This window comes from Carya illinoinensis, chromosome 14 (genome assembly GCF_018687715.1).
Source record: "Carya illinoinensis cultivar Pawnee chromosome 14, C.illinoinensisPawnee_v1, whole genome shotgun sequence".
In the NCBI taxonomy this organism is placed as follows: Eukaryota; Viridiplantae; Streptophyta; class Magnoliopsida; order Fagales; family Juglandaceae; genus Carya; species Carya illinoinensis.
Window position 1 is genome coordinate 4,295,289 of NC_056765.1, and position 24,190 is coordinate 4,319,478.

A 24,190-nucleotide genomic window follows, 5' to 3' on the forward strand; every position below is an offset into this window, starting at 1 on the left:
GCGGGAGACAATTCAAGCTAGGCGGGAACTTTGTAATTCTCATAAGCAAGTTCCTTCATTAGGTGACTACCGAGGTTCCTTGGTTATTGGTGAACGTAAGGTGGTCTCTTTCTGCTGCACAGTGCACACATCTTGCTTTTCCAAAGGAAACTACCTGTGAGGCTGGTTTAAATCTCAAGCTCCACCATTCTCTGGACACAGCATCAACTTGGTATGCCTATTTATGGTTTTATGGTAATCAAGCTCCTTCAGTAAATTCATTTCCAACTTCATTCTTTGAGTACTCACTTGTTAAAGTGACTGTTAAAGTGAGATTTCATCTTGCTGTATAGGTAAGAGTTTCCAGGCTTCATTTCTTTAATCTAACATTCTAACTTTATTATCAGCCTTAGTAAATGTCCACCAATGAAACACATACGTAAAGGTAAAAGTTTTAATGAAAGAAAATTTATAGGAAACTTACCCATAGGTCCTGTCCCTTTTTCTCCGCTATAATCAATACCCATAGGTGGAGAGAGAGATCTTCAATTAAATGAGAACTCACTTGAAACTTCATTTTCACTGTAATAAATCTCATTTCTGTTGTACATCAAGTTTTTCTCCCATTCATCCCTAAAAAATTTAGTAAGCTTAAAAAAAGAAGTATAGGAGAGTAACACAACATATGGGAGTATAGGAGAGAAACATGCAATATGGGAGTATCTTTTAATTCCAAATATTTGAAATACAATCAAATATAAAAGTGATGCTATTGTAAGTGAAATAACTAAAAGTGTTTATTACTTTTAACAGCATAGATGAGTAAAAAGATAATAACACTCATAAATCAACCTCAAAACAACATTTCATCCAGATGTGTTAGTATTGTTATACTGACTTTATAACAAGCTTAGTATATTCAAACATATTATGTGCATGCAGCAGAGATGAATCACATTGTGAGAGAGAGGGGCAGAGGAATAGCTACTGGCCTCAGAGGACGGGTTTTACCTGCAACATAACAACGACACCCACAATTTGAACACCAAGCATGGACTTTGAGAGATGAAGCTGCCATGGACAGTGATGACTCCACTCAAGGTCCAGATAATATACCTTCATCACTATTGCCTCCTTGTACTCCTGCAAAGGCGAATACAATAGTTGAGGGTAAGTATAAACTTTTCCACAGTTTTATTTCTCTATTCATTAACACCTTAGGATATGATTTATACATGGTGGTCTCACTGTTTGTGTTGCTATGTTAGTACCAAACACTAGTAAACGTGGTAGGGGTGTAGCGAAGGGGACAAATTTTGAGAGAATGCGAAAATATGGCAAGATACCACTTGAGATAAAAGATGGCAAGATAGGGCCATCATGCAACAAAAGAACAGTATACACTATGAGGGTGACCTGGATCATCAAGCACTATGCAGAAATGAGGCACGTTAGCTGGAGTGTCGTGGATGAAAAGGAAAAAGAGGAACTTATTGAACGTGTTCGAGTATGGCTTTCCATCTATTTCTTGATATAATATGATGGGATTTTGAATATGAGTATATAAATCTACATATATAATAAGAGTACGAAATTAGTTTATTGCATGCTGTATGTGTGGAAAAATTAATGGGGACATGGGCGTAAACAGTTAACTCACATTCAAACGCTGTGCTGTAATGGTACAGGGCAGGGTATTATAATTGATTAAAAAAACTCAACTGAATGTGAGTATGAGATGTGAAATAAATCGATGATTTTTGCTTCAATGAGTTTTTTAAACATATTTAGCAATCGAAAACACTTTGAATTAAAGGCTGAGTGTTTTGTACATGCTTTGTTGCATCAACAGCATATATAGTCTGACATTTTCTGTGAATGTGACACAAAAGTTGGTAGACATCTACATCATGTTTTTTTGCATGAGTTATTTCAATTAATCTTAGCAATGGAACATAGCTACCCAACTGCAGAAAATGACAGTACTAATGTGTTGCATTAGTACTGTTTTAGTTCAAAACAGTTGGGTTTCTATTACCAAAGACTTGGTAAATAGTGAGATGTTTTAAGATGGCCATAAATGGGTTTTTAACAATTTATGGCATTGATAGGCTGACTTTGTCTTGGATTGGACGAAGAAAAATCATCGTCGGACAGTCACAAGTCAGCTATCTCGTGCATATAACGCGTTTCATTACAAGCTACACCTCAAATACAAGACTTATGCATCACACGAGGAGGCACTAGCTCATGGAGGTGGGTTGGTAGAGAAGCCAATTTGGGAGTGGTTATGCAATCGGTGGGCGAGTGATGACTTCAAGGTAAGCATATGTGATTGTTTGTGGGAAATAGATTCACATTTTCTGCAATAAAAGGAGTGGCTGTTTATCATACGAAAATCTGGGTGCGACTAAAATCTATTTCCCACATCCACTTGGCTGTAGTATCTTAAAGTTTCACTTAAGGTGTTGGCAACTGATTCAATTATTGAAATATCCTCATGATGATTTTCTGTTTTGTTGCAAAAAATGTCTAGCCAAAATAAGGAAAATAGGCATAAACAAACGGTCAACCACACAAGCGGAAGGACTTCGTTTGTTGTACTAATGGAAAAGAAGGTATTGACACTTTAAGACATCCTAGATGTTGTGGTTGAATATATTAAACATAATTTGGAAACCCCAGCTAATGTGATTGGCATGCCTATATGTTCATGTAGAAGGACAAGAATCTTATTGATTTCTACAAAGATGTGCATTGGTCGAATAAAAAGGGAAGGTTTATCACACCAACTATAGAAGAAAATTATGTGAGCTCCAAATTATTTATCCATAAGGACATGCCATTCTTATTAATGTATTTTTAGGAGTTTGGTATATGGTTGATAAACACATAGTGTGTGCCTATGTGTTTAGTATTAGCACAAGATTAATGGGTACTCCATGTGACTATGCTGTTGGTTATGGTTGATGGTAATGGTTTCACCTGTTTTGGCCACAGAATCAGATGGTTCAATTGATGAATGCCAAAGAGCCCGAGGCTCGCATAGATGAAGCTTCAGCAATATATTTAGGGAGGTATTGGGACATAGGTCAGGGTATTCTAGAGGGATGGGCCACTCTGTTATGCCCGAATAAACTAAAGTGGCTGGAGTATCCAATGAGGAGTATGAAAGGCTTGCCGAAGAAAATGAAGCAAATAGGAAAAGTGCAGAGTATTACCAAAATCGACTTCAAGATATTGAAGGTGGTTTCGCTGCTATGAAGGAGCATATGCGGGATTATGAGCAACGTGTAAACATGCGAATGTCAGAAGTGGAGACAAATCAGTTTGAGTCTCGAATAGAGACTCAAGCTGCAGACCCATAGTCATTTTTGTGCATGCCAGCAGTTAATTTTTATTTTTTTGAACTTTTGACCTACACCTTAGTACTAACTTTTGATGAAGGTGTGTTGGGGTGGCTGATTATGCAATAATACTTTTGAAAAGTACTGACTATACTTTGAATATGTTGCTAGAAAGGGTCAAGGATCATGGGAGGTAAGGTGGTTTCAAATTACTGTCAATTATTATGCATGTTATACTTAAAGATGTTGTTGGGCAGAGGCAATCCATGAGAGATTCGCTGACCCTTACATTTTCATAATTAAAGTGACATTTCCAGGACATTACTTTCCAAGGTTGTTTGATTTCATGCAAATCTTGTAATACAAAATCTGTTTGCAATATTAACAATGCCATAGAGTTACTTGTGGTTGTTGTTGGGAGGTTTAAGAACAATTAAGTGAAAATCCTGCTGCATGTTTATATAATTGAGTCATATAAATTAAACAAGTTGGTATTTAAAAACATGGAGGGTAGGCATATGGGCAGATTTGGGTTAAAGTTATACCCAACTGCCCTGTGAAGACGTTTTTAGCCAAGTTAATGCTTTCAATTACATACTAGTGTTATTGCAAAACATAGTTGTTATAGTGCTCTAGAGATATGGTGAAATATAGCTACTAATAATTAAGTTTAATCACTTATTTACTAACCATATAGCTATTGTTAACTCAAATGATGACAGGGCTATTTTCATGGAAAAATACATGGATCAGATTCTTGCTTCCCTATGAAGGTGGTAGTGCTTGAGAGGTTGATCAGAGCAAAAGTGAAAAGTAAGGTTCCAAAATTTAAATCCATCAAATCCCATAAAAGAAGTAGCATCAAAATATATTTAAGGTCAACAAGTCCCTTCTAGGAGACACATGCATGCAGAATATGTATGACCGGGTAATGAAGGAAACAAGCTCCATTTTTTCCTGGTGATGGAGCAATCATTTTGTACACAATTTTAGGCTGCCAAGCACATTCAGTAAAAGAGCTTATTTGTACATCATGTCATGGCAGTTGGATGACAATGGCTAGTTATTTAAGAAGTTATTTTATTAACATTCTTGCTTATGCATGATCATATTAAAAGTGACACTCATTTTTCTGCCTTCAGTAGTGTATTTGGATGGACAGTAATTTCTCTTATTTGTTGTGCATTGAAACAGGTCAATATTTTGCCAAAATCAGGAAGATTGTTTGGATGTGCTACCGAAGACCCATAAAGAACTTTAAGTTTAAATTTTCCTCAAAATGGTGGGGGTATGTACATGTATATTGTATATAGTAGGACTGCTGGCATGTTGAAATAGCAAGTATGGATGAGAATGTTAATATCACTGCTAAACTAAGTTATGGACAAATCTGAATGAAATGTTAAATTCTAGCTGAGATGTTTGACATACTGCTTATGGTATCTCTGTTAATGATATATATCATGACTGTTCCATCTACACATTTCTACAATTGTATGGTATATAATTTAGCTATATAGTCCTATACACAATCTCCTGTGTGTGTCTGATAACTCTGGAATAAGCCTATATGTGCTGATATATATCATGTTTACACCAGATTCGAGTAAAAAATATATATATATATATATATACACATGCAAAACCAGCCCAACAATAAATTTGATCAGGATATGTATATGATTGTGTATGAAAATTAAGTTATATTGTGCAAGCCCAATGTGATAAAACAGAGAAGTATAGTTCCAGACAGGTCAAAGCTTCAATGTAGATGTTTATACATGCAACTCATTTTACGTCTCTTAATTTGAAATAATCCATCCAAATTTAACTCTGGGTGTCGATTTGGGAGAACCATGATCTCATCCAATCCCAGAAATTTAACAATTGACACTGGAAGTATTTAAAATGATGGACCTAAATATTCATGAGCTTGTAAATTTGCACCCAAATTTCATCAGGATATGCGAGATTAACCAGAAATTTTGGGGAAAAAATCATCGCTAGAAATTTTATACCTAGCATCCGAATAATCTGGAATGGCAAGAAATTGACAATTTTTGCTGCGGTGACCAGTCAAATGCCGTAAGTTGTCAAGAATTGGGCTGCTGAAAACTAACGTCAATACCCCGGCGAGCATATTGCTGCAGAACATGCCTGTCTCTAAAAGCGCGGCAATAAATACAGCGCCAAAAGTTTTAGGGTGCTTGAATCTCGAGAGGAAGCAGAACGCCGGTGAGATTTCAGTTGCCGATGAATTCTTCAGCGGGTCTGAAATCGCCGAAGAGACCCCCACTTGAGCGACGAGCAGATTTCTCGCAGGGAGTCCAGCAGACCTTATTGGCGAGATTTCGACCGGGGCAGACAACATTTTCGGCAGTACTATTGGCAGCTTTATCGGCAGGTAGATCGACAGGAAGAGAAGGAATTCTTCGGCGGCTCCGTTGCAACGAAGAACAGGGCAGATGTCACGCTTGGATTCTGGCGTTTCGTCTGCGAGCTGAAAACCGTGGCTTAATGACTTTAGCCACGGTTTTGCATCTTGTTAAGGTGATTTTCGAGCGCCGTAAAAACTGTACTCTATTTTAGTGTTTTTAGGGGAGAGAGAGAGAGAGAGAGTTATTAAAAAAAATTGTTTTCTTTCTTTTCATTTCAGTTTCAGTCCTCACATTCCTTAACAGTTCTTACGTCTTTTAAAGCTTCGTTTCGTTTCCTTTTCGTGAACGTACATACAATACGTACTACTTATAGCATTCATTCACATGCATACATGTACATACTTTGGGTGCGTAAAAAGGGGCTGCCAAGGAAGGCTGCTACGTATTTATACTTGAAAATTTACGTTTTGTTTCTTCTTTTGTAAAATGTGTATTCGTGGAGAAAAGTTCCGTTTTCCTTTTTGAGCAAAGCTTTCGTCTTCTTCTTCGTTTGTATATCGAAAAAACTCTAGAAGAGTATGAACGTAATACTTACCTGGACTTCATGCCATACTCAATCCATGCAGTCCATTCTTGTGCGTGTCAGATGGCAACCTACATGCATATACATAACCTTACGTCATTATCCATCTAATGCATAAGTAACTATTTTAAAAATAGAACTATGCCTCACTTGGAGCACTCTTTGTCCATCCATGAGCTCTTACGTGCCATTTACTATGCTAAAACCTTCGAAGTCTTATTCCTTAAAGTGAACCTTCGTGATTCACCTTAGGGTTAAGACACTAAGACCTCCGTCTCGTACTTCTATTTCCACAATCCGACACATGATTCCGACCGACAGAGTCATGCGTCCCAACCTTAGGCTACTTACCCATTACTACCTTCATGTATCCTAACCCATACTAAATCCTCATTCCCATCCAGTCAGGCTACATGAATTAAGCCAACTCTAGGGCTAAGACACCATGTAACCATGATTAGGACAGATTACCCATTACATATGGTAAACCTGTCTGGTACACGTGTCTCGCCAGAGACACCTGTATCTCATCCCCTTTTATCACCTATGAGTAACTTATAATTACAATGAACGCCCGCTTGCATAAATGATTGGGCTGAAATATTGTATATTTTAGCTATTTAAAATCAATGTATTTTAAATTCTTCATAACACTATTATTGGTTTTAGATGGAAAAAGGGTTAATAAGCATAAATACGAGTTGTGATTTTTAATTGATTGATATCACGTTTATGCTTAATTTTATAACTATGATTTAATTAGACAATATTTCCTCACAAATATAATATATTTTTGATAATCTATTTTTCTTTTAATTTATTTTTGAGTGTTATTTTTCTCTCCTTATTTTCAGCTTAAATAAAATTCACATGGGATCCGGTTGAAACATTTGACCAAAAGCACATACTAATTGAGAGGAAATACAAAGAAACATGCAGAAGATAAGACAAAGAGAATGAAGGAAGCAGTGTACTTGGGTAGCTGAAAAAATAAACACAAAGATGACTTTGAACGTAAAACAATTTTCGGCGAGAATGAATCACGAAGGCACGTATGTTGAAAAAGAAAAAAAAGACGGAAGAAAAAGAAGCACGCCTGGATTTTTAGAATTTACGGAAAGCGAAGGAGCATGCTAGTCTAGGCGTATACAAGAGGCTGATTAGTTCGGTGAATTGTTTATGTAGAAAAGTGGATTTTGACGTTGAAGACCTTTCGTTAGGTGGTGCGAAATTGATTATTTTTATTAACTGGAAAGTCACGTCTGGCTTGAGGCATCAATTTAATCTTATCTTCCTTGTTCTATTCAGATGGAAAGGAATGGAGTTTGATTGGCGGGGATTTATTTTTCTTGAAGAAAGTCGGACGGTGGGGAGTGTGAATGTGAAGTCGGTTGGTGCAGAATTGATTGGATATTATTTTTTTTTGGAGGAAAGAACTTCACGTTTGGCGCCGACTTGAGGCAGCTATATATATATTGCTGGACGAAAGGAAGGGAGGAGGGAGTAGTGAACGTGAGCTTGAATGAGAAGGTGTGTGTCGGTCGGTTGAGAGAGAGTCGGTCATTGGGAAATATTTTGGCTGAGTAGGTGACTCGGTTTCGAATGTGCTTCCAAGTGTAGAAGTGTCAAGTTGTATCAAGGATGAGTCCAGGATCGTATTCCACAGGGACAAAGAGTTATCAAAGCGTTCGTGAAATTTCCTTTGTGTAAAAAAATGTATCGATTATGAAAGTTGAAAATTAATGTGAATCTATGTTTCTAAAATTACCAAAACTAATAAGTTTAGAAAAACAAAGTGTAGCAAATGAATTAAACTTGTAAGAAACAATAAAACAAACACTTGGGATACAATTTTCACCCACTGATTTGGAGATGGATTTACTTCTCTTTTCACATTCTCTCAACCATGATCCTATTCCTAGAAGTCATGGTCGGATAATATAGCAATGAACAACAATTCTGGTCTAACAAAACTACTTGACAGATTATATAACAATTGTAAAAAAATGAAAGAAAACCATCAAAGTCTTGTTACTTGTTCAAGTATTAATTGTGCCTTTACGTCTACAACTAATCTAAACCAAGAACAAAGAACTTCAATCCTTTCTAGATGTAAACTGAAATATCATCTACCAATTTAATCATTGAAATCACATAATATTGAAGAAAAACTACCCCAAATCAGTCATAGGTTACTTATTGAATCTCAAGTCCAAAAATCTAGCCTATCATTTCTAAATGGATAATCTCTCTAAGCATTTGTGAGTCTATTAAAAACTGAAGTAAAATAAATAAGAGAGAAATAAACTGCCGAAATAATGAATATGCATAAAAGTAAAGAAACCAGCCGACAGCAACTAAGAACTAACAAGTAAAATTGGATAACAAAAAAAATAAAACTGAAATGAAAAAAACAAGCCCAGCGTCCAAGCCTCCCGCCGGCTCCTTAAGGTCTGGAAAGAGATTAAACTAACAAGAAAGTAAAATGCAAACCAGCCGAATAGCCTGGAACTAAAGCAAAAAAAAAACTAAGAACTAAGAGCAATGAAAAGATAAAACCCATCTCCAAGCCTCCGCTGCCCGAACGAAATGAAAAGGATAAGAAAAGAACTCGCATCCAGCCGCCCTCTCCTGCCTAAACGAAAAGTAAGGAAAAAACTAAATTCCACCCTCAACTACTCTACCCTAGGCCTGGACAAAAGCTTCCAGCCGTGAAGTCCAAAAAGCAAAATGAAAAAAAAAAGTCTCCAAAACATATCCTGCTGCCTCCTATCTAAAAGAAAAAGTAAAGTGCAAGAGAAAAAAAACAAAAACAGCCGCCCCAAAAGTCTAAATGAAAAGTAAAGAAAAATAAAACTCAAAACTACTCTCCTCCTAGGCCTGGAAATGAAGCCTCCAGCCGTCCAAAAAAAAATGAAAGTAAAGTAAAAATAAAATAAAATAGAAGCAGCCCCTCTGTCTATGCGTGATGTTCTCTATGAAAATTCTGAAATGCCCCTTCATCTTGTGTTAATTTCATATGCTGTCCTACTCCTCATCCAGCTGGATTTTATTCTCTTTTAATATTTTCATAAATGCCCTGCAGTACATTAAAAATGTAATTCTATAAAAGGCAAATATAGAACTTTATGTGTATAAAATATTGGCATCAATTAATTTGACATTCAATATTAGAATTTGATGCATAATTAAGTGTTCAATCCTTATTTGATAAAATAAATCACTCATTTAAACAACTTAATTATGCAATTTGAACCCTTTATCACACCCCCCAACTAGCTTATTGCTAGACTCTAGCAAACAAAGCGAATGAATTCATGCAAAGGTGAGATTACCAACTACAATTTCAGAAAATCCAAAAATCACATGCTATGAAATAGACTTGTTGAGTTTAAGAACACTGGAGATAGATTAATCTGAATTTTGTATCAACTGAGAGATTTATACACAATTTAGTTAATCAACCAAGGGAATTACATGTAACAAAACTTGCTTTCTCAAGTGCATGGAAATGGGGTTAGAATTCCAAGATCGACTACCAAAAGACATTAACAGTTTCAATCACAACAACTAATGTGAGAAAACCACATGGTCTTACTCTAATTCAAAACCATTGTAGTGACGGCTTTCACTCCATTACACTTTGAAAAGCGCTTACTTTTTTTTTTGTAAGGACCTCGGTAATAGGCAGCCTTTTCCACTACACAAATGTAATTTTTATTTTTTTATGTTTTTAGATTTCTTAGTGGGGAATCGGACCTATGAATGTGCGCCTATCCACACTTTCACAAGTCAGCCCTTACCACTAGTCTACCTAAAGGATTTTTTTATTTTTTTATTTTTTATTTTATTTTATTTTTTTTTTGGATCCCTGGCTTGTCCCTTTTCTCATTTAATTCATTTCAGATCTTTTCCTAAGCCATTAGGATATGGTTCATTAGAGTCTCAAACAATTGAAGTGTAAATCAACCAACAATGACTTAATGTAGTCTTTCTAGGCCTTCCAGGTATGTGTTGTGTGTGTTTTAGCAAAACTTTTAACATTTTTCCCTTGATTTAATAACTAAATAAAGTGGATAAGTCCCTCTTTTGACATATACTCATATTTGCACTACATTCCACATGTTTCATGACCTCAACAAATCTTCTTCTTTTTTTTTTTAACACATTTTTTAACAGAATTTTAACACATTTTTAACAGAAAACCCTCCCCCCAACTAAATGTGACATTGTCCTCAATGTTCAGCAATTGAATATTCGATGATGTATGTTATACAGACATGAATTGGAGCAAGATAAACACTGTAGAACATATATTGAGACGAAAATGATTAAACAGAGAAGGAAAAAAATTCACCTGAGATATTCAAGCGTACACAAGGAGTAGATTTCTGTCAAAGTTAAAAACACAAAAAGCAAAAGAAAGAAAAACAAAACAAACAAATACGGTATATATAATGAAAAATCAGAAATTAATTCTAATAAGCAGGATCCTCCAGAGTAGTGGACTCAAAACAAAATAAACAAAATGCAAAACAAGCAAGAAAGAAAAAGAATTTTTTTTTTTTTTTTACTTTTACATAAACTTGAGATTCTTAGCCTCATGTTTGAGACGCTTATTCTCTTCATACAATATCATGTCATTCCTATCCATGGGAACTGGCAAGCGGAATGAAGAATCTAATAGAGATTTCAATTGTTTATTCTTCTGCCGAATGATTCCTTCCCTTATGTGAGACTCTTGAACAATTCATTGAAGTACAACAATTTGTTCTTTAAGCCTTTCAACCTCATGGTTTTTGGCTTGTACCCGCTGGAAAAAAGCAACAATAGAGGATGAGTAGCGAGTCCCAAGACTCACCAAGTCGTAGATAGTATCGGAGTCTGACTTATTAGCCATACTATTATTCTCTTGTTGCAACATGGCACCAATGGTAGCTGCAGAAAGGACAGGAGGTTGAGATGCAGAATGTCTCATGGATGGATCTAGAGAAATATTAGAAGAATGAGCCATTGACAAAGGAATAGAAGGCTTAAAACGAGAATGTTGACAGAATGCAGATGAGTTATAGAGATGAGAAGAAAACTTGATGCGGATTGGATGAACTTCATGACTGATTTTATAGAGATAGCATAAAGAACCAGACGAGCTATCATCCAAGTCAAAGAGTAATGTGATTTTTTTTTTCGGTGAAAATGACATTTCTTAGAACTCGGAGCCTTCAATCTCGTTTGTCAACAACATCAGGCGATTTTTTTCAAATCTCCAGCCACACTTGTCAGGTCACGGACGGATCCAATTATTTTTTTCAACTATCTACAGTGTCTACTAACGCACCGTTTTCTTCAGTCCACAAAGCAAACGAACAAATAAAAAAACAAAGCAAGTAAAGAAAACTGTAAAGAAGGAAAAACAACTTAAAACACTTCCCTGGGGTCTTGCACAAGCAAGATCTCATCATGTGGATCAAAGACCTTCAGAAATGACTTTAGACGTTGTCCGTTGACAGTGAAGCTATTACCGTTCTTCGGATTGACAATGTCTACTGCGCCATGAGGATGAACGGTCTTTACAATGTACGGCCCACTCTATCGAGACCTTAACTTACCAGGATCAAAAATCTTACTTTGGATGTGTTTGTTGGCTAAACATCTTCAAAACATTTGGTCAGAGCAATATTTAAACAAGTGAAGGTCATCATAAAAAAAATTATTCAACCTCAGATTTGAATTTTCGAGTGTCTTGAGTGCTCCAATCAGATGGTGTCTGTCATCTGAAGATGGTTTTATGGGTGCTGCCCAAGGTGGTGACTTTGCAAACATTGGTTGCCAAGGCACCCCATGCCCGGTTCCTGCGAAAGAAACATTAGAAGTATCATCAAGTATATTTACATCACTTAGCACACTTTCTAATGACAAATGTAAATCAGTAGAAGGAAGATTCAAGCAAAAGTCCTCATCAAGGATATTTTCCAGCAAATTAACTTCCTTAACTTCTTCTAAATCCTGAGGTTGCCTGCAAGTATTAAAGATATTCAGCTCCAATGTCATGTTTCCAAAACTCAATTTCAAAATTCCACTTCTACAATTAATTAATGCATCAGATGTAGCAAGAAATGGTCTACCAAGAATTACAGGAGCTTGGAAAGTAGATGGAGTTGACAAGTTCATATCAAGCACCACAAAATCCACAGGATAGTAAAATTTATCAACTTGAACCAAAACATCCTCAACTATACCCCTAGGCATTTTTATAGATCTATCAGCAAGTTGCAAAATGATAGGTGTGGATTTCAGTTCACCTAAACCAAGTTGTTCATACACCGTGTAAGGCAATAAATTGACACTTGAACCAAGATCCAACAAAGCGTGACCAATTTTTGAATTTCCTATCACGCAAGCAATCGTAGGCGCTCCAGGCTCCTTGTATTTAGGTGGTGTATTACTCTGAATGATAGCACTAACCTGCTCAGTAAGAAAAGCTTTCTTATGCACATTTAATTTTCTTTTCACAGTGCATAGATCCTTTAAAAATTTTGCATAGGCAGGAATTTACTGAATAGAATCTAACAAAGGGATGTTAATCCTAACTTGCCTAAAAACCTCAAGAATTTCAGCAAGATGCTTATCTTTATGCAACGGAACTAATCGTTGAGGAAAAGGAGCAGGTATAGGACAATGAATTTTCTCATGCTCATCAGACACATGCTCTCTATCTTTATTAGAAGGGTTAGAAACCTTACCAGAATTGTATGGCTCATGTGCTGGAATATCTACCACCTTACCGCTTCTTAAAGTAGTCATCGCTTTGACCGACTTTAAGTTAGGATTCTCACTTATTGCTTGCAATTGATGAGGTTGCCCTTGTGGATTTGGTTGTGACTGTGCAGGAAATTTACCTTTCTCTTGGGTACTTAAAGATGTAGTCAGCCTTGTGAGGGAACTCCTTATGTCATTAATTGCCAATGAATTCTGGTTGTTGAGTGTTGCTTGACCTTGCATGAATTGTTGAAGTGTCACACTCAGCTGCTGAACTGTATCTTCAAGTCCCTTCTTTTGCATTGGAGGTGCTTAAATTGCGAGTTGAGAGGGCCCCGGAGCCAAGGTTGCTGGAGCTACATGCTGGTCACCCCTCCAACTGAAATTTGGGTGACTCCTCCATCCTGGATTATAAGAATTAGAATTAGGACCAGAATATGGTTTATGTATCATGTTTACAGCATTAGATTGGTCCAACAATACTTCTTTGAAAGCAGGGATCATGGGACATTCATTAGTTGAATGCCCATGATCCTCACATATGCCACACTTCTCAGAAAATTTAGGGACAGCATGCACTTCCTTCACTTTCTTCAATTCCATGGCTTCCACTTTTCTAGACAGCAAGGTTAATTTAGCACGCAAATCATCATCTTCATTTACAGTATATTTCCCATGAGTAGACTCAACTTGCCTAGACCTATCATGCACATCAGTTGTGTCCCAAGATTGGGCATTTTCAGCAAGATAATCAAAATATTCAAATACCTCATCAGGCTCTTTGTCAAAAAATTCTCCATTACACATGGTTTGTACAAATTGGAGCATTTTAGGTGCCAAACTTTCATAAAAAAAACTAATCACACGCCAATGTTCATAACCATGGTGTGGGCATGAATCTAATAGATCTTTAAACCTTTCCCAACATTGATAAAAAGTTTCAGAATCCTTTTGAGAATAATTCATGATCTGTCTTTTCAAAGCATTTATCCTATGTATTGGGAAGAATTTTTTCAAAAATCCTGCTTGCATCTCTTGCCATGTACCTATGGTACTAGGTCTCAATGAATTCAACCATGTTTTAGCTTTATCTTTTAAAGAAAATGGGAACAACTTAAGCCTTATAACCTCCTCAGTGCAAGTCCGGTCCATGAATATAGAACAAACCTCTTCAAATTCTTTGATATACAAATAAGGGTTCTCAGAATCCATGCCATGAAAATGTGGAATTAATGGAATAATTCCAGGTTTGAAATTAAAATTGTTTGCATTCAAAGGTTGAATTATGCATGAGGGTGTGCCAGTTCTGACAGGTTGCAAATAATCTCTAAGTGTCCTGTTTTGATTCACCATTTCCCTATCATGATTCTCATTTTCAGCCATGGTGCTATGAGTGTCAGAAGATAATTCAAGAGAAAGAGATGCAGAGTTAAAAGATGATAGTGATTCTGTCCTAAATAATCGAGAGGTTTGGTCCCTAGTCCAACCAGTCATACAAACAAAAACAAAAAAAATAAAGCAAAAAGTAAAATAAGCAAAAAAAGGAAAAAAAAAATTAGATGTCACCCAAGCTGTGAAGAGGTTCACAGCTCCACAAATGTCCTCTCAGCAGTAGATGAATGCTCTGATAAACGCCAGTTGTCCCCGGCAACGGCGCCAAAAACTTGACTCGGTTTCGAATGTGCTTCCAAGTGTAGAAGTGTCAAGTAGTATCAAGGATGAGTCCAGGATCGTATTCCACAGGGACAAAGAGTTATCAAAGCGTTCGTGAAATTTCCTTTGTGTAAAAAAATGTATCGATTATGAAAGTTGAAAATTAATGTGAATCTATGTTTCTAAAATTACCAAAACTAATAAGTTTAGAAAAAAAAAAGTGTAGCAAATGAATTAAACTTGTAAGAAACAATAAAACAAACACTTGAGATACAATTTTCACCCACTGATTTGGAGATAGATTTACTTCTCTTTTCACATTCTCTCAACCATGATCCTATTCCTAGAAGTCATGGTCGGATAATATAGCAATGAACAACAATTCTTGGTCTAACAAAACTACTTGACAGATTATATAACAATTGTAAAAAAATGAAAGAAAACCATCAAAGTCTTGTTACTTGTTCAAGTATTAATTGTGTCTTTACGTCTACAACTAATCTAAACCAAGAACAAAGAACTTCGATCCTTTCTAGATGTAAACTGAAATATCATCTACCAATTTAATCATTGAAATCACATAATATTGAAGAAAAACTACCCCAAATCAGTCATAGGTTACTTATTGAATCCCAAGTCCAAAAATCTAGCCTATCATTTCTAAATGGATAATCTCTCTAAGCATTTGTGAGTCTATTAAAGACTGATGTAAAATAAATAAGAGAGAAATAAACTGCCGAAATAATGAATATGCATAAAAGTAAAGAAACCAGCCGACAGCAACTAAGAACTAACAAGTAAAATTGGATAACAAAAAAAATAAAACTGAAATGAAAAAAACAAGCCCAGCGTCCAAGCCTCCCACCGGCTCCTTAAGGTCTGGAAAGAGATTAAACTAACAAGAAAGTAAAATGCAAACCAGCCGAATAGCCTGGAACTAAAGCAAAAAAAAACTAAGAACTAAGAGCAATGAAAAGATGAAACCCATCTCCAAGCCTCCGCTGCCCGAACGAAATGAAAAGGATAAGAAAAGAACTCGCATCCAGCCGCCCTCTCCTGCCTAAACGTAAAGTAAGGAAAAAAATAAATTCCACCCTCAACTACTCTACCCTAGGCCTGGACAAAAGCTTCCAGCCGTGAAGTCCAAAAAGCAAAATGAAAAAAAAAGTCTCCAAAACATATCCTGCTGCCTCCTATCTAAAAGAAAAAGTAAAGTGCAAGAGAAAAAATACAAAAACAGCCGCCCCAAAAGTCTAAATGAAAAGTAAAGAAAAATAAAACTCAAAACTACTCTCCACCTAGGCCGGGAAATGAAGCCTCCAGCCGTCCAAAAAAAAATGAAAGTAAAGTAAAAATAAAATAAAATAGAAGCAGCCCCTCTGTCTATGCATGATGTTCTCTGTGAAAATTCTGAAATGCCCCTTCATCTTGTGTTAATTTCATATGTTGTCCTACTCCTCATCCAGCTGGATTTTATTCTCTTTTAATATTTTCATAAATGCCCTCCTGTACATTAAAAATGTAATTCTTTAAAAGGCAAATATAGAACTTTATGTGTATAAAATATTGGCATCAATTAATTTGACATTCAATATTAGAATTTGATGCATAATTAAGTGTTCAATCCTTATTTGATAAAATAAATCACTCATTTAAACAACTTAATTATGCAATTTGAACCCTTTATCAGTAGGTGAGGGACGTGGGAGGTTTTTGGAGGTCTGGAGTTTTCATTGAAAGAAGTCGGTGGGGATTTGAGTGTGTCGGTAGAGAAGGGAAGTGAGGGGAACGTTTTGAGTTGGGATTGGTTAATTTTCTTAGAGTCGGTTGGAGTTTTATTTTGCTGAGAGTGGAGGGACGTGAACGAACGGGAGAAAAGAGGAGTTTTAATTTGCTGAGAAAGGTATTGACGTGGGGGTTTAGAGTTGGGACATGAGAAACGTGTAGAGTCGATGGGAGCTGGGAAAGAAAGTTTCGTTTCTAACGTGAGGGACGTGGAGGGAGTTTTCATCCAGACCAGCTGGGTTTATCTTTGTTTTCTGCAGTTCAACGACGGCATGGGTTTTATTCTCTCGGCATCAGCTGGGTTTCAGATTTTATTACTTTTAAGTTGTTTTCTAGTATTTCTTTTATTTTATTTTAATTTTCTAATGAAGAATATTTATGTGATTTCTATAGCACTTGTGATGAATATGATTGGCTAAATTTTCATACTAAGGTTAGAGGTGAAGTTTAATGATTTAAATATTGTTTTCAGATCAACATAAAATTTATTTTGTGAGCTTGATTGATTGAAGGATTTTATTATTAGATATTTTGATTATCTATATATTTATCTTGATTCATTGTGATTTCTGAATACAGTGAATGCTTGAAGAATCCCTATGATATTCAAATAAATTTGTAAATGTTTTAATTATCAATCGTTCATGCTCAATCATTAATGACTATTTTTCTTGATCTTAAATGCTAAATCTTCCAACTAAATGGAATTATTATTTTAGTTTAATTGAAGTAAATCGATCAAAAACAATATTATAAATTATTAGACGGATCCTCGAAACCTTAGTCTTTCTCCATATTAATTCATTTTATCATTTTAGTTTTATTCAGTTATTTCAAAAATCATCATCTCAGTAATTTTATTTTATATTCAATCGTACATTTTTTTTTTTTAGTAATTTCTTTTCATTGTTTGAGTTTATTTTATTTATCACATAAGTCAATCCCTGTGAATTCGACCCTATTAGGTACTACAACACCTGTAGACTTGCAGGTAAAATTGCACTAAATTTTTAGTTCACTAGTTTGAGTCAAAGTTTAGGCGCAACAATAAACAAGCTCCATACTCCAATACCAACTTGCTCAGATCCGGTTGATAGGACTCTTTCTACTTCCTGGCTCTATACAAGTTCATCCCAACACTTGATAGGAGAGAATTGCATCCACAAATGCACCTCTGTCATGTCACGTAGTTCGAGACTAATCACAAGTCACGTCACGATACCCATCATGCTTCCGCTGCACGCTCTAATACTTTTCCACCACTTCCTTATACTCTTAGCCATAGTCAACCACAAGGTGAAACCCATCACCCCGGACTACAGGCCACATCACTAATGTTTCGGGACACTGTTACACAGTTCCCGCCACTTAACAAGAGGACTGCATCCAGAAATACACATCTGTCACACTATGCAGCTCGAGAAATATTCCCGAATAACAGCACGATGTCCATCGTGCTTCTGCTGCACCCTCTAATACTTTTCCACCACTTCCTTATACTATTAGCCATAGTCAACCACAAGGTGACACCCGTCATTCCGGACTACAGGCCAAATCACCAATGCTTCGGGACACTGTTACACAGTTTCTCGACGCTACACCATACACTCCATGTTTCTCTGCTACGCCATCCAACCCTTCGTGACACGCCATCCGATGTATCACGACCTAATACAGAGTACACGCACGTGAACTCTACCATCCACACTACGACAAACATCACTACGATACACGTCTCATGGTGCATCGCTACGCGACATGGAGTACGTGTCACGTGTACTCCTTCCGCTACAACACTTGTTATCACGATGCACACCACACGGTGCATTGCCATACAGCACGAAGTACGCTCCATGCACACCCCTTACATTTTACACCACACATCACTACAGCGCACGTCACATGGCGCGTCGCTGCACTACACAGAGTACGCTCCACGTGTACTCTCTTCACATTTCACGCCGTTTCACAAACAACTATGGCGTCCATCTCACGCCCACTTCACAGCACAGTCCACAATACTACACAATCAAGCCCAACACTTCACAACCACACTTCACTTCACAACTACGCAGCAAACTCTACAAATACTAATTACACAGTCTACAGTCCAACCCATCAACTACTTTAAACGTAAATAACTAGAGATAGAGGGTTATACCATCAACGAAATAACCCGTACGTCACTCGCTGCTCGTCACAATCAAGCATCGGAGGAGCGTACGTGACGGTAACACCTTGTACAGTGGCTGTCCACCACATAAAGTGGTGGTTTGGGCTTGAGAATAGCTAGGCGTGGCCTTGGAAAGGCTCATGATGGCCTCGTGGTGGTCAAAGGTGGTGGAGCACGGCGACATCACGCCGTAAACAGTGAATCCAAAATGCTAGGAGTTTGCCTGAGGTGGATGAAGGCCATAGAACTTCATGGGAAGCTAGGGAAAGGTAGAGGAAGATGTGGTGGAGCTGTGGTGGCGAGGTGGTGGCTCACAACGGTGGATAGGCCATTAGAAGTGAAATACAGCCTTGGAGAGTGAGGGAGAGTGAGAGTTGTGTACACCTCCGTTGGCCATGAAATTTGTTGGGAAAGGTCGTGGTGATGGCGAAACACCATGGGTAGCCATGTACGGCGGCGTACGGTGGTGCAACCGAAACTAAAGCCATGGAGACCCATCAGAGAAAGAGAGAGAGTTAGGAAGAAAGGAGGACATGGGGAGGAAGCCCATGACGTGGTGAATCCATTGGTGGTGCTTGGTGGTCGTTTTGGCCGTGTATGGTGGCTCAAGGAGGAGAAAATGGGGGTAAAACCCATTTGCTTGGGAGGAGAAAGAGGAAGAAGTGGGCACCGACAAAGCTCACCACCAGTGAGGTACTGGTCGCCGGTGAGGGAGGATCATGCCGGTGTGGGAGGTGGGGCATGGCGGCTAGAGGTAGCGCCGGCTGGGAGGCTTGGAGCTCATGCACGGTGGAGGAAACACAGCACGGACTAGACGTGCATGGGAGAAAGAGAGAGGAAAGAGAAGAGAGAAAAGGAAAAGAGAAAAAGTGAGGGGGAAAAGAGAGGGGCCTAGGTATTTAATCCCAGTTCTATGTTTTGGGATCCTCAAAACGATCTAACGATGAGTTTAAACACTTATTTAAAAATGTGTAAATGTTTTATTTAAAATAAAACACTTAAATAAAATACTGGGAGGAATTAAGATAGAATATGATAAAGTATCGTTAATTACTCGAAGAGAATAAAATCATTTAAATTAATATTAGAGTTTTCAAAGTAAAGTTAATCCATTTAATATTTTTAAAACAACTAAAATATATAATTTAAGTAATTATCCACAATTATAATATTTTTAGAGCTCATTAAAATATTATAATTGTGCTACATTAAAAACAAGCTTATCTACTAATACTGAAAATATCTTTTATAGATATTTCCATAATATTTAAAATATCAGTAAGCATTAAAATATCTATCTTACTTTGAAATCCGCTGGATAACTTTCGGAATACGCCATCGAGGTACAACGCTTAGGATAAGGCTCAGCATGTAGATCGAGGCTCAACACGTAGACTGAAGCCCGACACATAAATTGAAGCTCATAAAGAAAAAGAAGAAAGAATGAGCAGATATTACAGTATTACTACGTAAGTACTTAATTACTTAATATAAAGACTTGAGCCTAATGAAAAAGTAGAAACTGTACGTACGTACGTATAAGTGAATTATTAAGAGACTTTTTATTTTTTGGCCTAAAAGAAAAAGGACTCAGGAGTCACTTTTTTAAGATGAAACGTACATCGTCTTTGAACTTAATAGAAGTCAAGATGCCATGAGTGCATACTAAAAAATTCTCATAGCTGAAGATGAAGACATGATCCAATGTATAAGATCAGCTTCAGCTGCATGCATTCATGCATATGCCCATTTGGCCTCCTCCCAAAAATTTTTTATTTCTTTGTTTTGGCCTCCTCCCAAAACAAAGAACATCATATATATGTATATGTATGTATTATTAGGACCTTGCTGGAAAATATTGTAATAAAGGAATTCACATTACTAGAAATGTTACGATCAAAGATGGATAGAAAGATCTTCAAGAAAAAGATAAACTTTCATTCATATGTAGAAAATCATAAGGAAGATTCGAGGCATTCCATCCTCCAGGTTTGTTTATAACAATCTTCAGATTCTGCTCAAGTCTTCCTTACAAATTCCCTGACCCTATATACTGTAGTGACATACTAATTATAGAATTACTCTTAGAAATTAAAGGAAAATGAAGTCTAATAGTGATAGACAACCCAAGGCTCACAACCCTTAAACACTGCGTTTCATGTAAGTGAAATGCAGTGTTTAAACCTCACGATCTCTATTGCTTCTCCAACTCCAAATGCAGCGTTCTACCAACACAGGAACGATCTCTACTACGTTTCACATCTACTGCTTCTTGAGGCATGATATATGGAAGGTGGGGTGGATCTTGACTGTGGTGGGCAGTTGAAGGCAATAAGCCACAGATTTGATCCTTTGCTTGACCTGGAAGGGGCCATAGAAGTGAGGTGAGAGCTTCAAACTTCGTTGGATTGCCATTGAGGACTGCTTATACGACTGCAGGCATAGGTACACCCAGTCTCCAACATTGAACTGCCTTTCAGTTCTTTTCCTATCAGCATAGTATTTCATGCAATTTTGTGAAGCCTTTAAATTCTCCTTTAATAAATTGAATGTTTGTTCCCTCATGCGTAGTAGCTTGTCCACTGATTCATTGGTAGATATACCTAGAACGTAAGAAAACAAGGGAGAGAGAGGGGGGGTACCCGTATACAGCTTCAAAAGGAGCTAATTTTGTAGATGCATGATAAGATGTATTGTAACACCACTCGGCTAGGGCTAGCCAATGGGCCCATTTAGAAGGTTTTGCACCTACATAGCATTTGAGGCAGCCCTCGAGGCACTTATTTAAGGCTTTAGTTTGGCCATCACTTTGAGGGTGATAGGCCTAACTATAGTTAAGCGTGGAACCCTGCAGTATGAAAAGTGACCTCCAGAAATTACTGACAAACACCGGGTCCCTATCAGACACAATTGATTTTGGTAAACCATGCAATTTAAAAACATGTGCCATAAATAAATCAACCACAATAGAGGCAGTATAGGGATGTGATAGAGGTATGAAGTGGCCACGTTTTGTGAGACGATCCACGACCACCAATATAACATCATAACCTTGGAATTTTGGCAAACCTTCTATGAAGTCCATAGAAAGGTCTGCCCAAGGCTATTGTGGAATAGGAAGGGCCGGTTGTAGCAACCCAGCTAGATGAGTGGTCTTGTTATTGCCAGTTTAACAGATTTGGCACTCTCTCACCATTTGTTTGATATCAGCCTTCAAACCGGTCAACATAAAATCTCTTTTTGCCTTGTGGTAGGTTTTCAAGTATGCCGAGTAACCTACTAAGGGATCAACATTAAGGTAATGGAGAACATTAGTCTTGATTGGGGAATCTGGTATAATAACAATTCTACCCTTCTTTAAAATCAAAGCTTGTTGTAGTTGATAGCCATTGGGGGGATTTGAACCACTGGACAAATTAGTAATCAAATCTCTCATTTCTGCTGAGTTACCATAGCTTGCCTTGAGTTCCTCAACCCATTCAAGATTAGGAAAAGAAATCATAGCCAATACCCCTTGTGGGCTACCCTCTTCCTCCACTCTCCTGGACAAGGCATCAGCCAACTAACCTTGTTCTCCCTGCACTTCTTGTAAAGAATAGTGAAATCATAGCCTAGCAATTTACTGAGCCACCTAGCAATTTACTGAGCCATTTTGGCTGAGTAGCCATGTCCAGCCTTTGTTCCAAAAGATACTTCAGGGCCTGTTGGTCCATCTTAACGACAAAGGATTGGCCTAATAAATAAGTAAGGGTGTCAAATCATGTTAACGGGTCGTGTTTGTGTCATGTCAACCCGTTTTGACCCATTAGTAAATAGGGGTGTAACCGGTCCGGTTCAGTCTAGTTTTGGACAAAATCTAGGATCAAACCGAAAGACACCGGTTTTGCATTTTTCAAAACCAATTACACATCGATTTTCCATCTAAAAAGGTATTTCGGATTTACCGGTTTCCGGTCCGGTTTGGTCTGATTTTAATAAAATACAAATTTGTCATAAAAACTCTGTTTAAAAAAAAAAAAAACTGATTTATTAAAAATCTATTACCATTTACAAAAATCTGCTTTACAAAAAAAATCTATATGTAAAAAAATTCTGCTATCAAAAATCTGCTTTATAAAAAAAAATCTGCTATGTAAAAAAATTATGATATAAAAAATCTGCTTTATAAAAAAAATCTGTTATATAAATAAAAATCTGCTATATAAAAAACTGCTATAAAACAAAAACTAAAATAAGAAATCTAGTGTAAAAAAAAATCTGCTATAATCCTATATTAGACGAATAGTATTAGTATATATATATTAGTATTAGTTAAAGCTATATATTAGTATTAGTTTTGTTGATTTAGTATAACTATATTAGTATGATTATAACTATAGTTTATATTAGAATATTAGTATTAGTATATATGTGATTATTTTTTATGTGATTAAAAATTATATATAATATAAAAAATATTATATATAATATTAATATATAAATAGTACCGGTCCGGTCCAAAACTAACCGGACCGGTTCCGACCGGTTTTTCATTTATGGAAACTGGTTCAAGACTGAACCGGTCCAAAACCGGCACAACCGGTCTGATTCGGTATGATCCGGTTTTCCGGTTTGCTGGATTTTTTTACACCCCTATTAGTGAATATTATAAAATAGGTTAACATGATACAATACGATTCATTTCAAACTATTTATGTAAATGGGTTAAATAGGCCCAAAATTAATCAGTTTGACCTGATTAAATTTAGTATAATTTTATATAAATTTTAAAATAACAATATTTATAAAAATGATAAAGCTAACTACAAGTCCAAAATTACAATCCAAACAATAAAAATATCGAAATTGAAATTCTAACAATTTTATTTTTAGGTATAAGGGTTTAATTGTAATTTTAACTTTCTTAACGTGTCATAACGGGTTATAACATGTTATAACAGATTGACTCGTTATCAACTCGTTAAGCAATCGTGTCTTAACGGGTCAACCCGTTTTGACCCGAACCCATTAAGATTAAACCCTAACCTGTTATTATCGAGTCATGTTCGTGTTGGATTAACGGGTCGTGTAACATATTGTCACCCCTATAAATAAGTCTGCCACTTATTAACTGTTGTCACCAAGGCCAAGAGTTCTTTTTCGTCTATAGATAGCCTTAGGGCCTTACCCTTTAAAGCCTTACTATAAAAGGAAACGGATTAATTGAATTGCATTAACATTACCCCGATGCCCTTGCCACTTGCATCACATTCAATTGTGAAGGGGTGGGAAAAATTAGGAAGTCTCAAGACTGGGGGATTGGTCATGGCATGTTTTAGCTCCACAAATGCCTTATCAGCCTCTTTAGTTCACAGAAATGCATTCTTTTTAAGTAGCTAAGTGAGAGGTGCCGCAATTAGACTATAATGTTTGATAAACTTACAGTAGTAGCCTGTTAAGCATAAAAGGCCCCAAAGGGATTTAACATTAGTTGGAGTTAGCCAGTCGAGTATAACAACTATTTTCGAAGGGTTAGCCTTAACCCCTTCAAAAT

The 24,190-nt window shown here is 36.8% G+C and overlaps 1 protein-coding gene and 1 long non-coding RNA gene across 2 annotated transcripts; one reads left to right on the forward strand and one right to left on the reverse strand.

Moving 5' to 3' along the window:
- The first annotated feature begins 4,046 nt into the window (after window positions 1–4,046).
- Window positions 4,047–4,754, forward strand: LOC122293257. The gene is made up of 2 exons (XR_006237225.1): window positions 4,047–4,139; window positions 4,521–4,754. It is a non-coding gene; the product is annotated as an uncharacterized LOC122293257 (long non-coding RNA).
- Window positions 4,755–13,358: 8,604 nt separating this feature from the next.
- Window positions 13,359–14,429, reverse strand: LOC122293473. The gene is made up of 2 exons (XM_043102052.1): window positions 14,086–14,429; window positions 13,359–13,746 (listed from the first exon to the last, which is right to left on the reverse strand). The coding sequence occupies exons 1-2, from the start codon at window positions 14,427–14,429 to the stop codon at window positions 13,359–13,361; spliced, it is 732 nt and encodes a 243-aa protein (XP_042957986.1).
- Window positions 14,430–24,190: the final 9,761 nt, after the last annotated feature.

Coding starts and splice junctions, on each gene's coding strand:
- LOC122293473 (XM_043102052.1), bottom strand. CDS start 14,429: ATGGCTGAAAATGAGAATCATGATAGGGAAATGGTGAATCAAAACAGG. Junction 13,747..14,085: donor CCTAGTACCATAGGTACATG/GCAAGAGATGCA, acceptor TGTGCATGATAG/GTCTAGGCAAGTTGAGTCTA.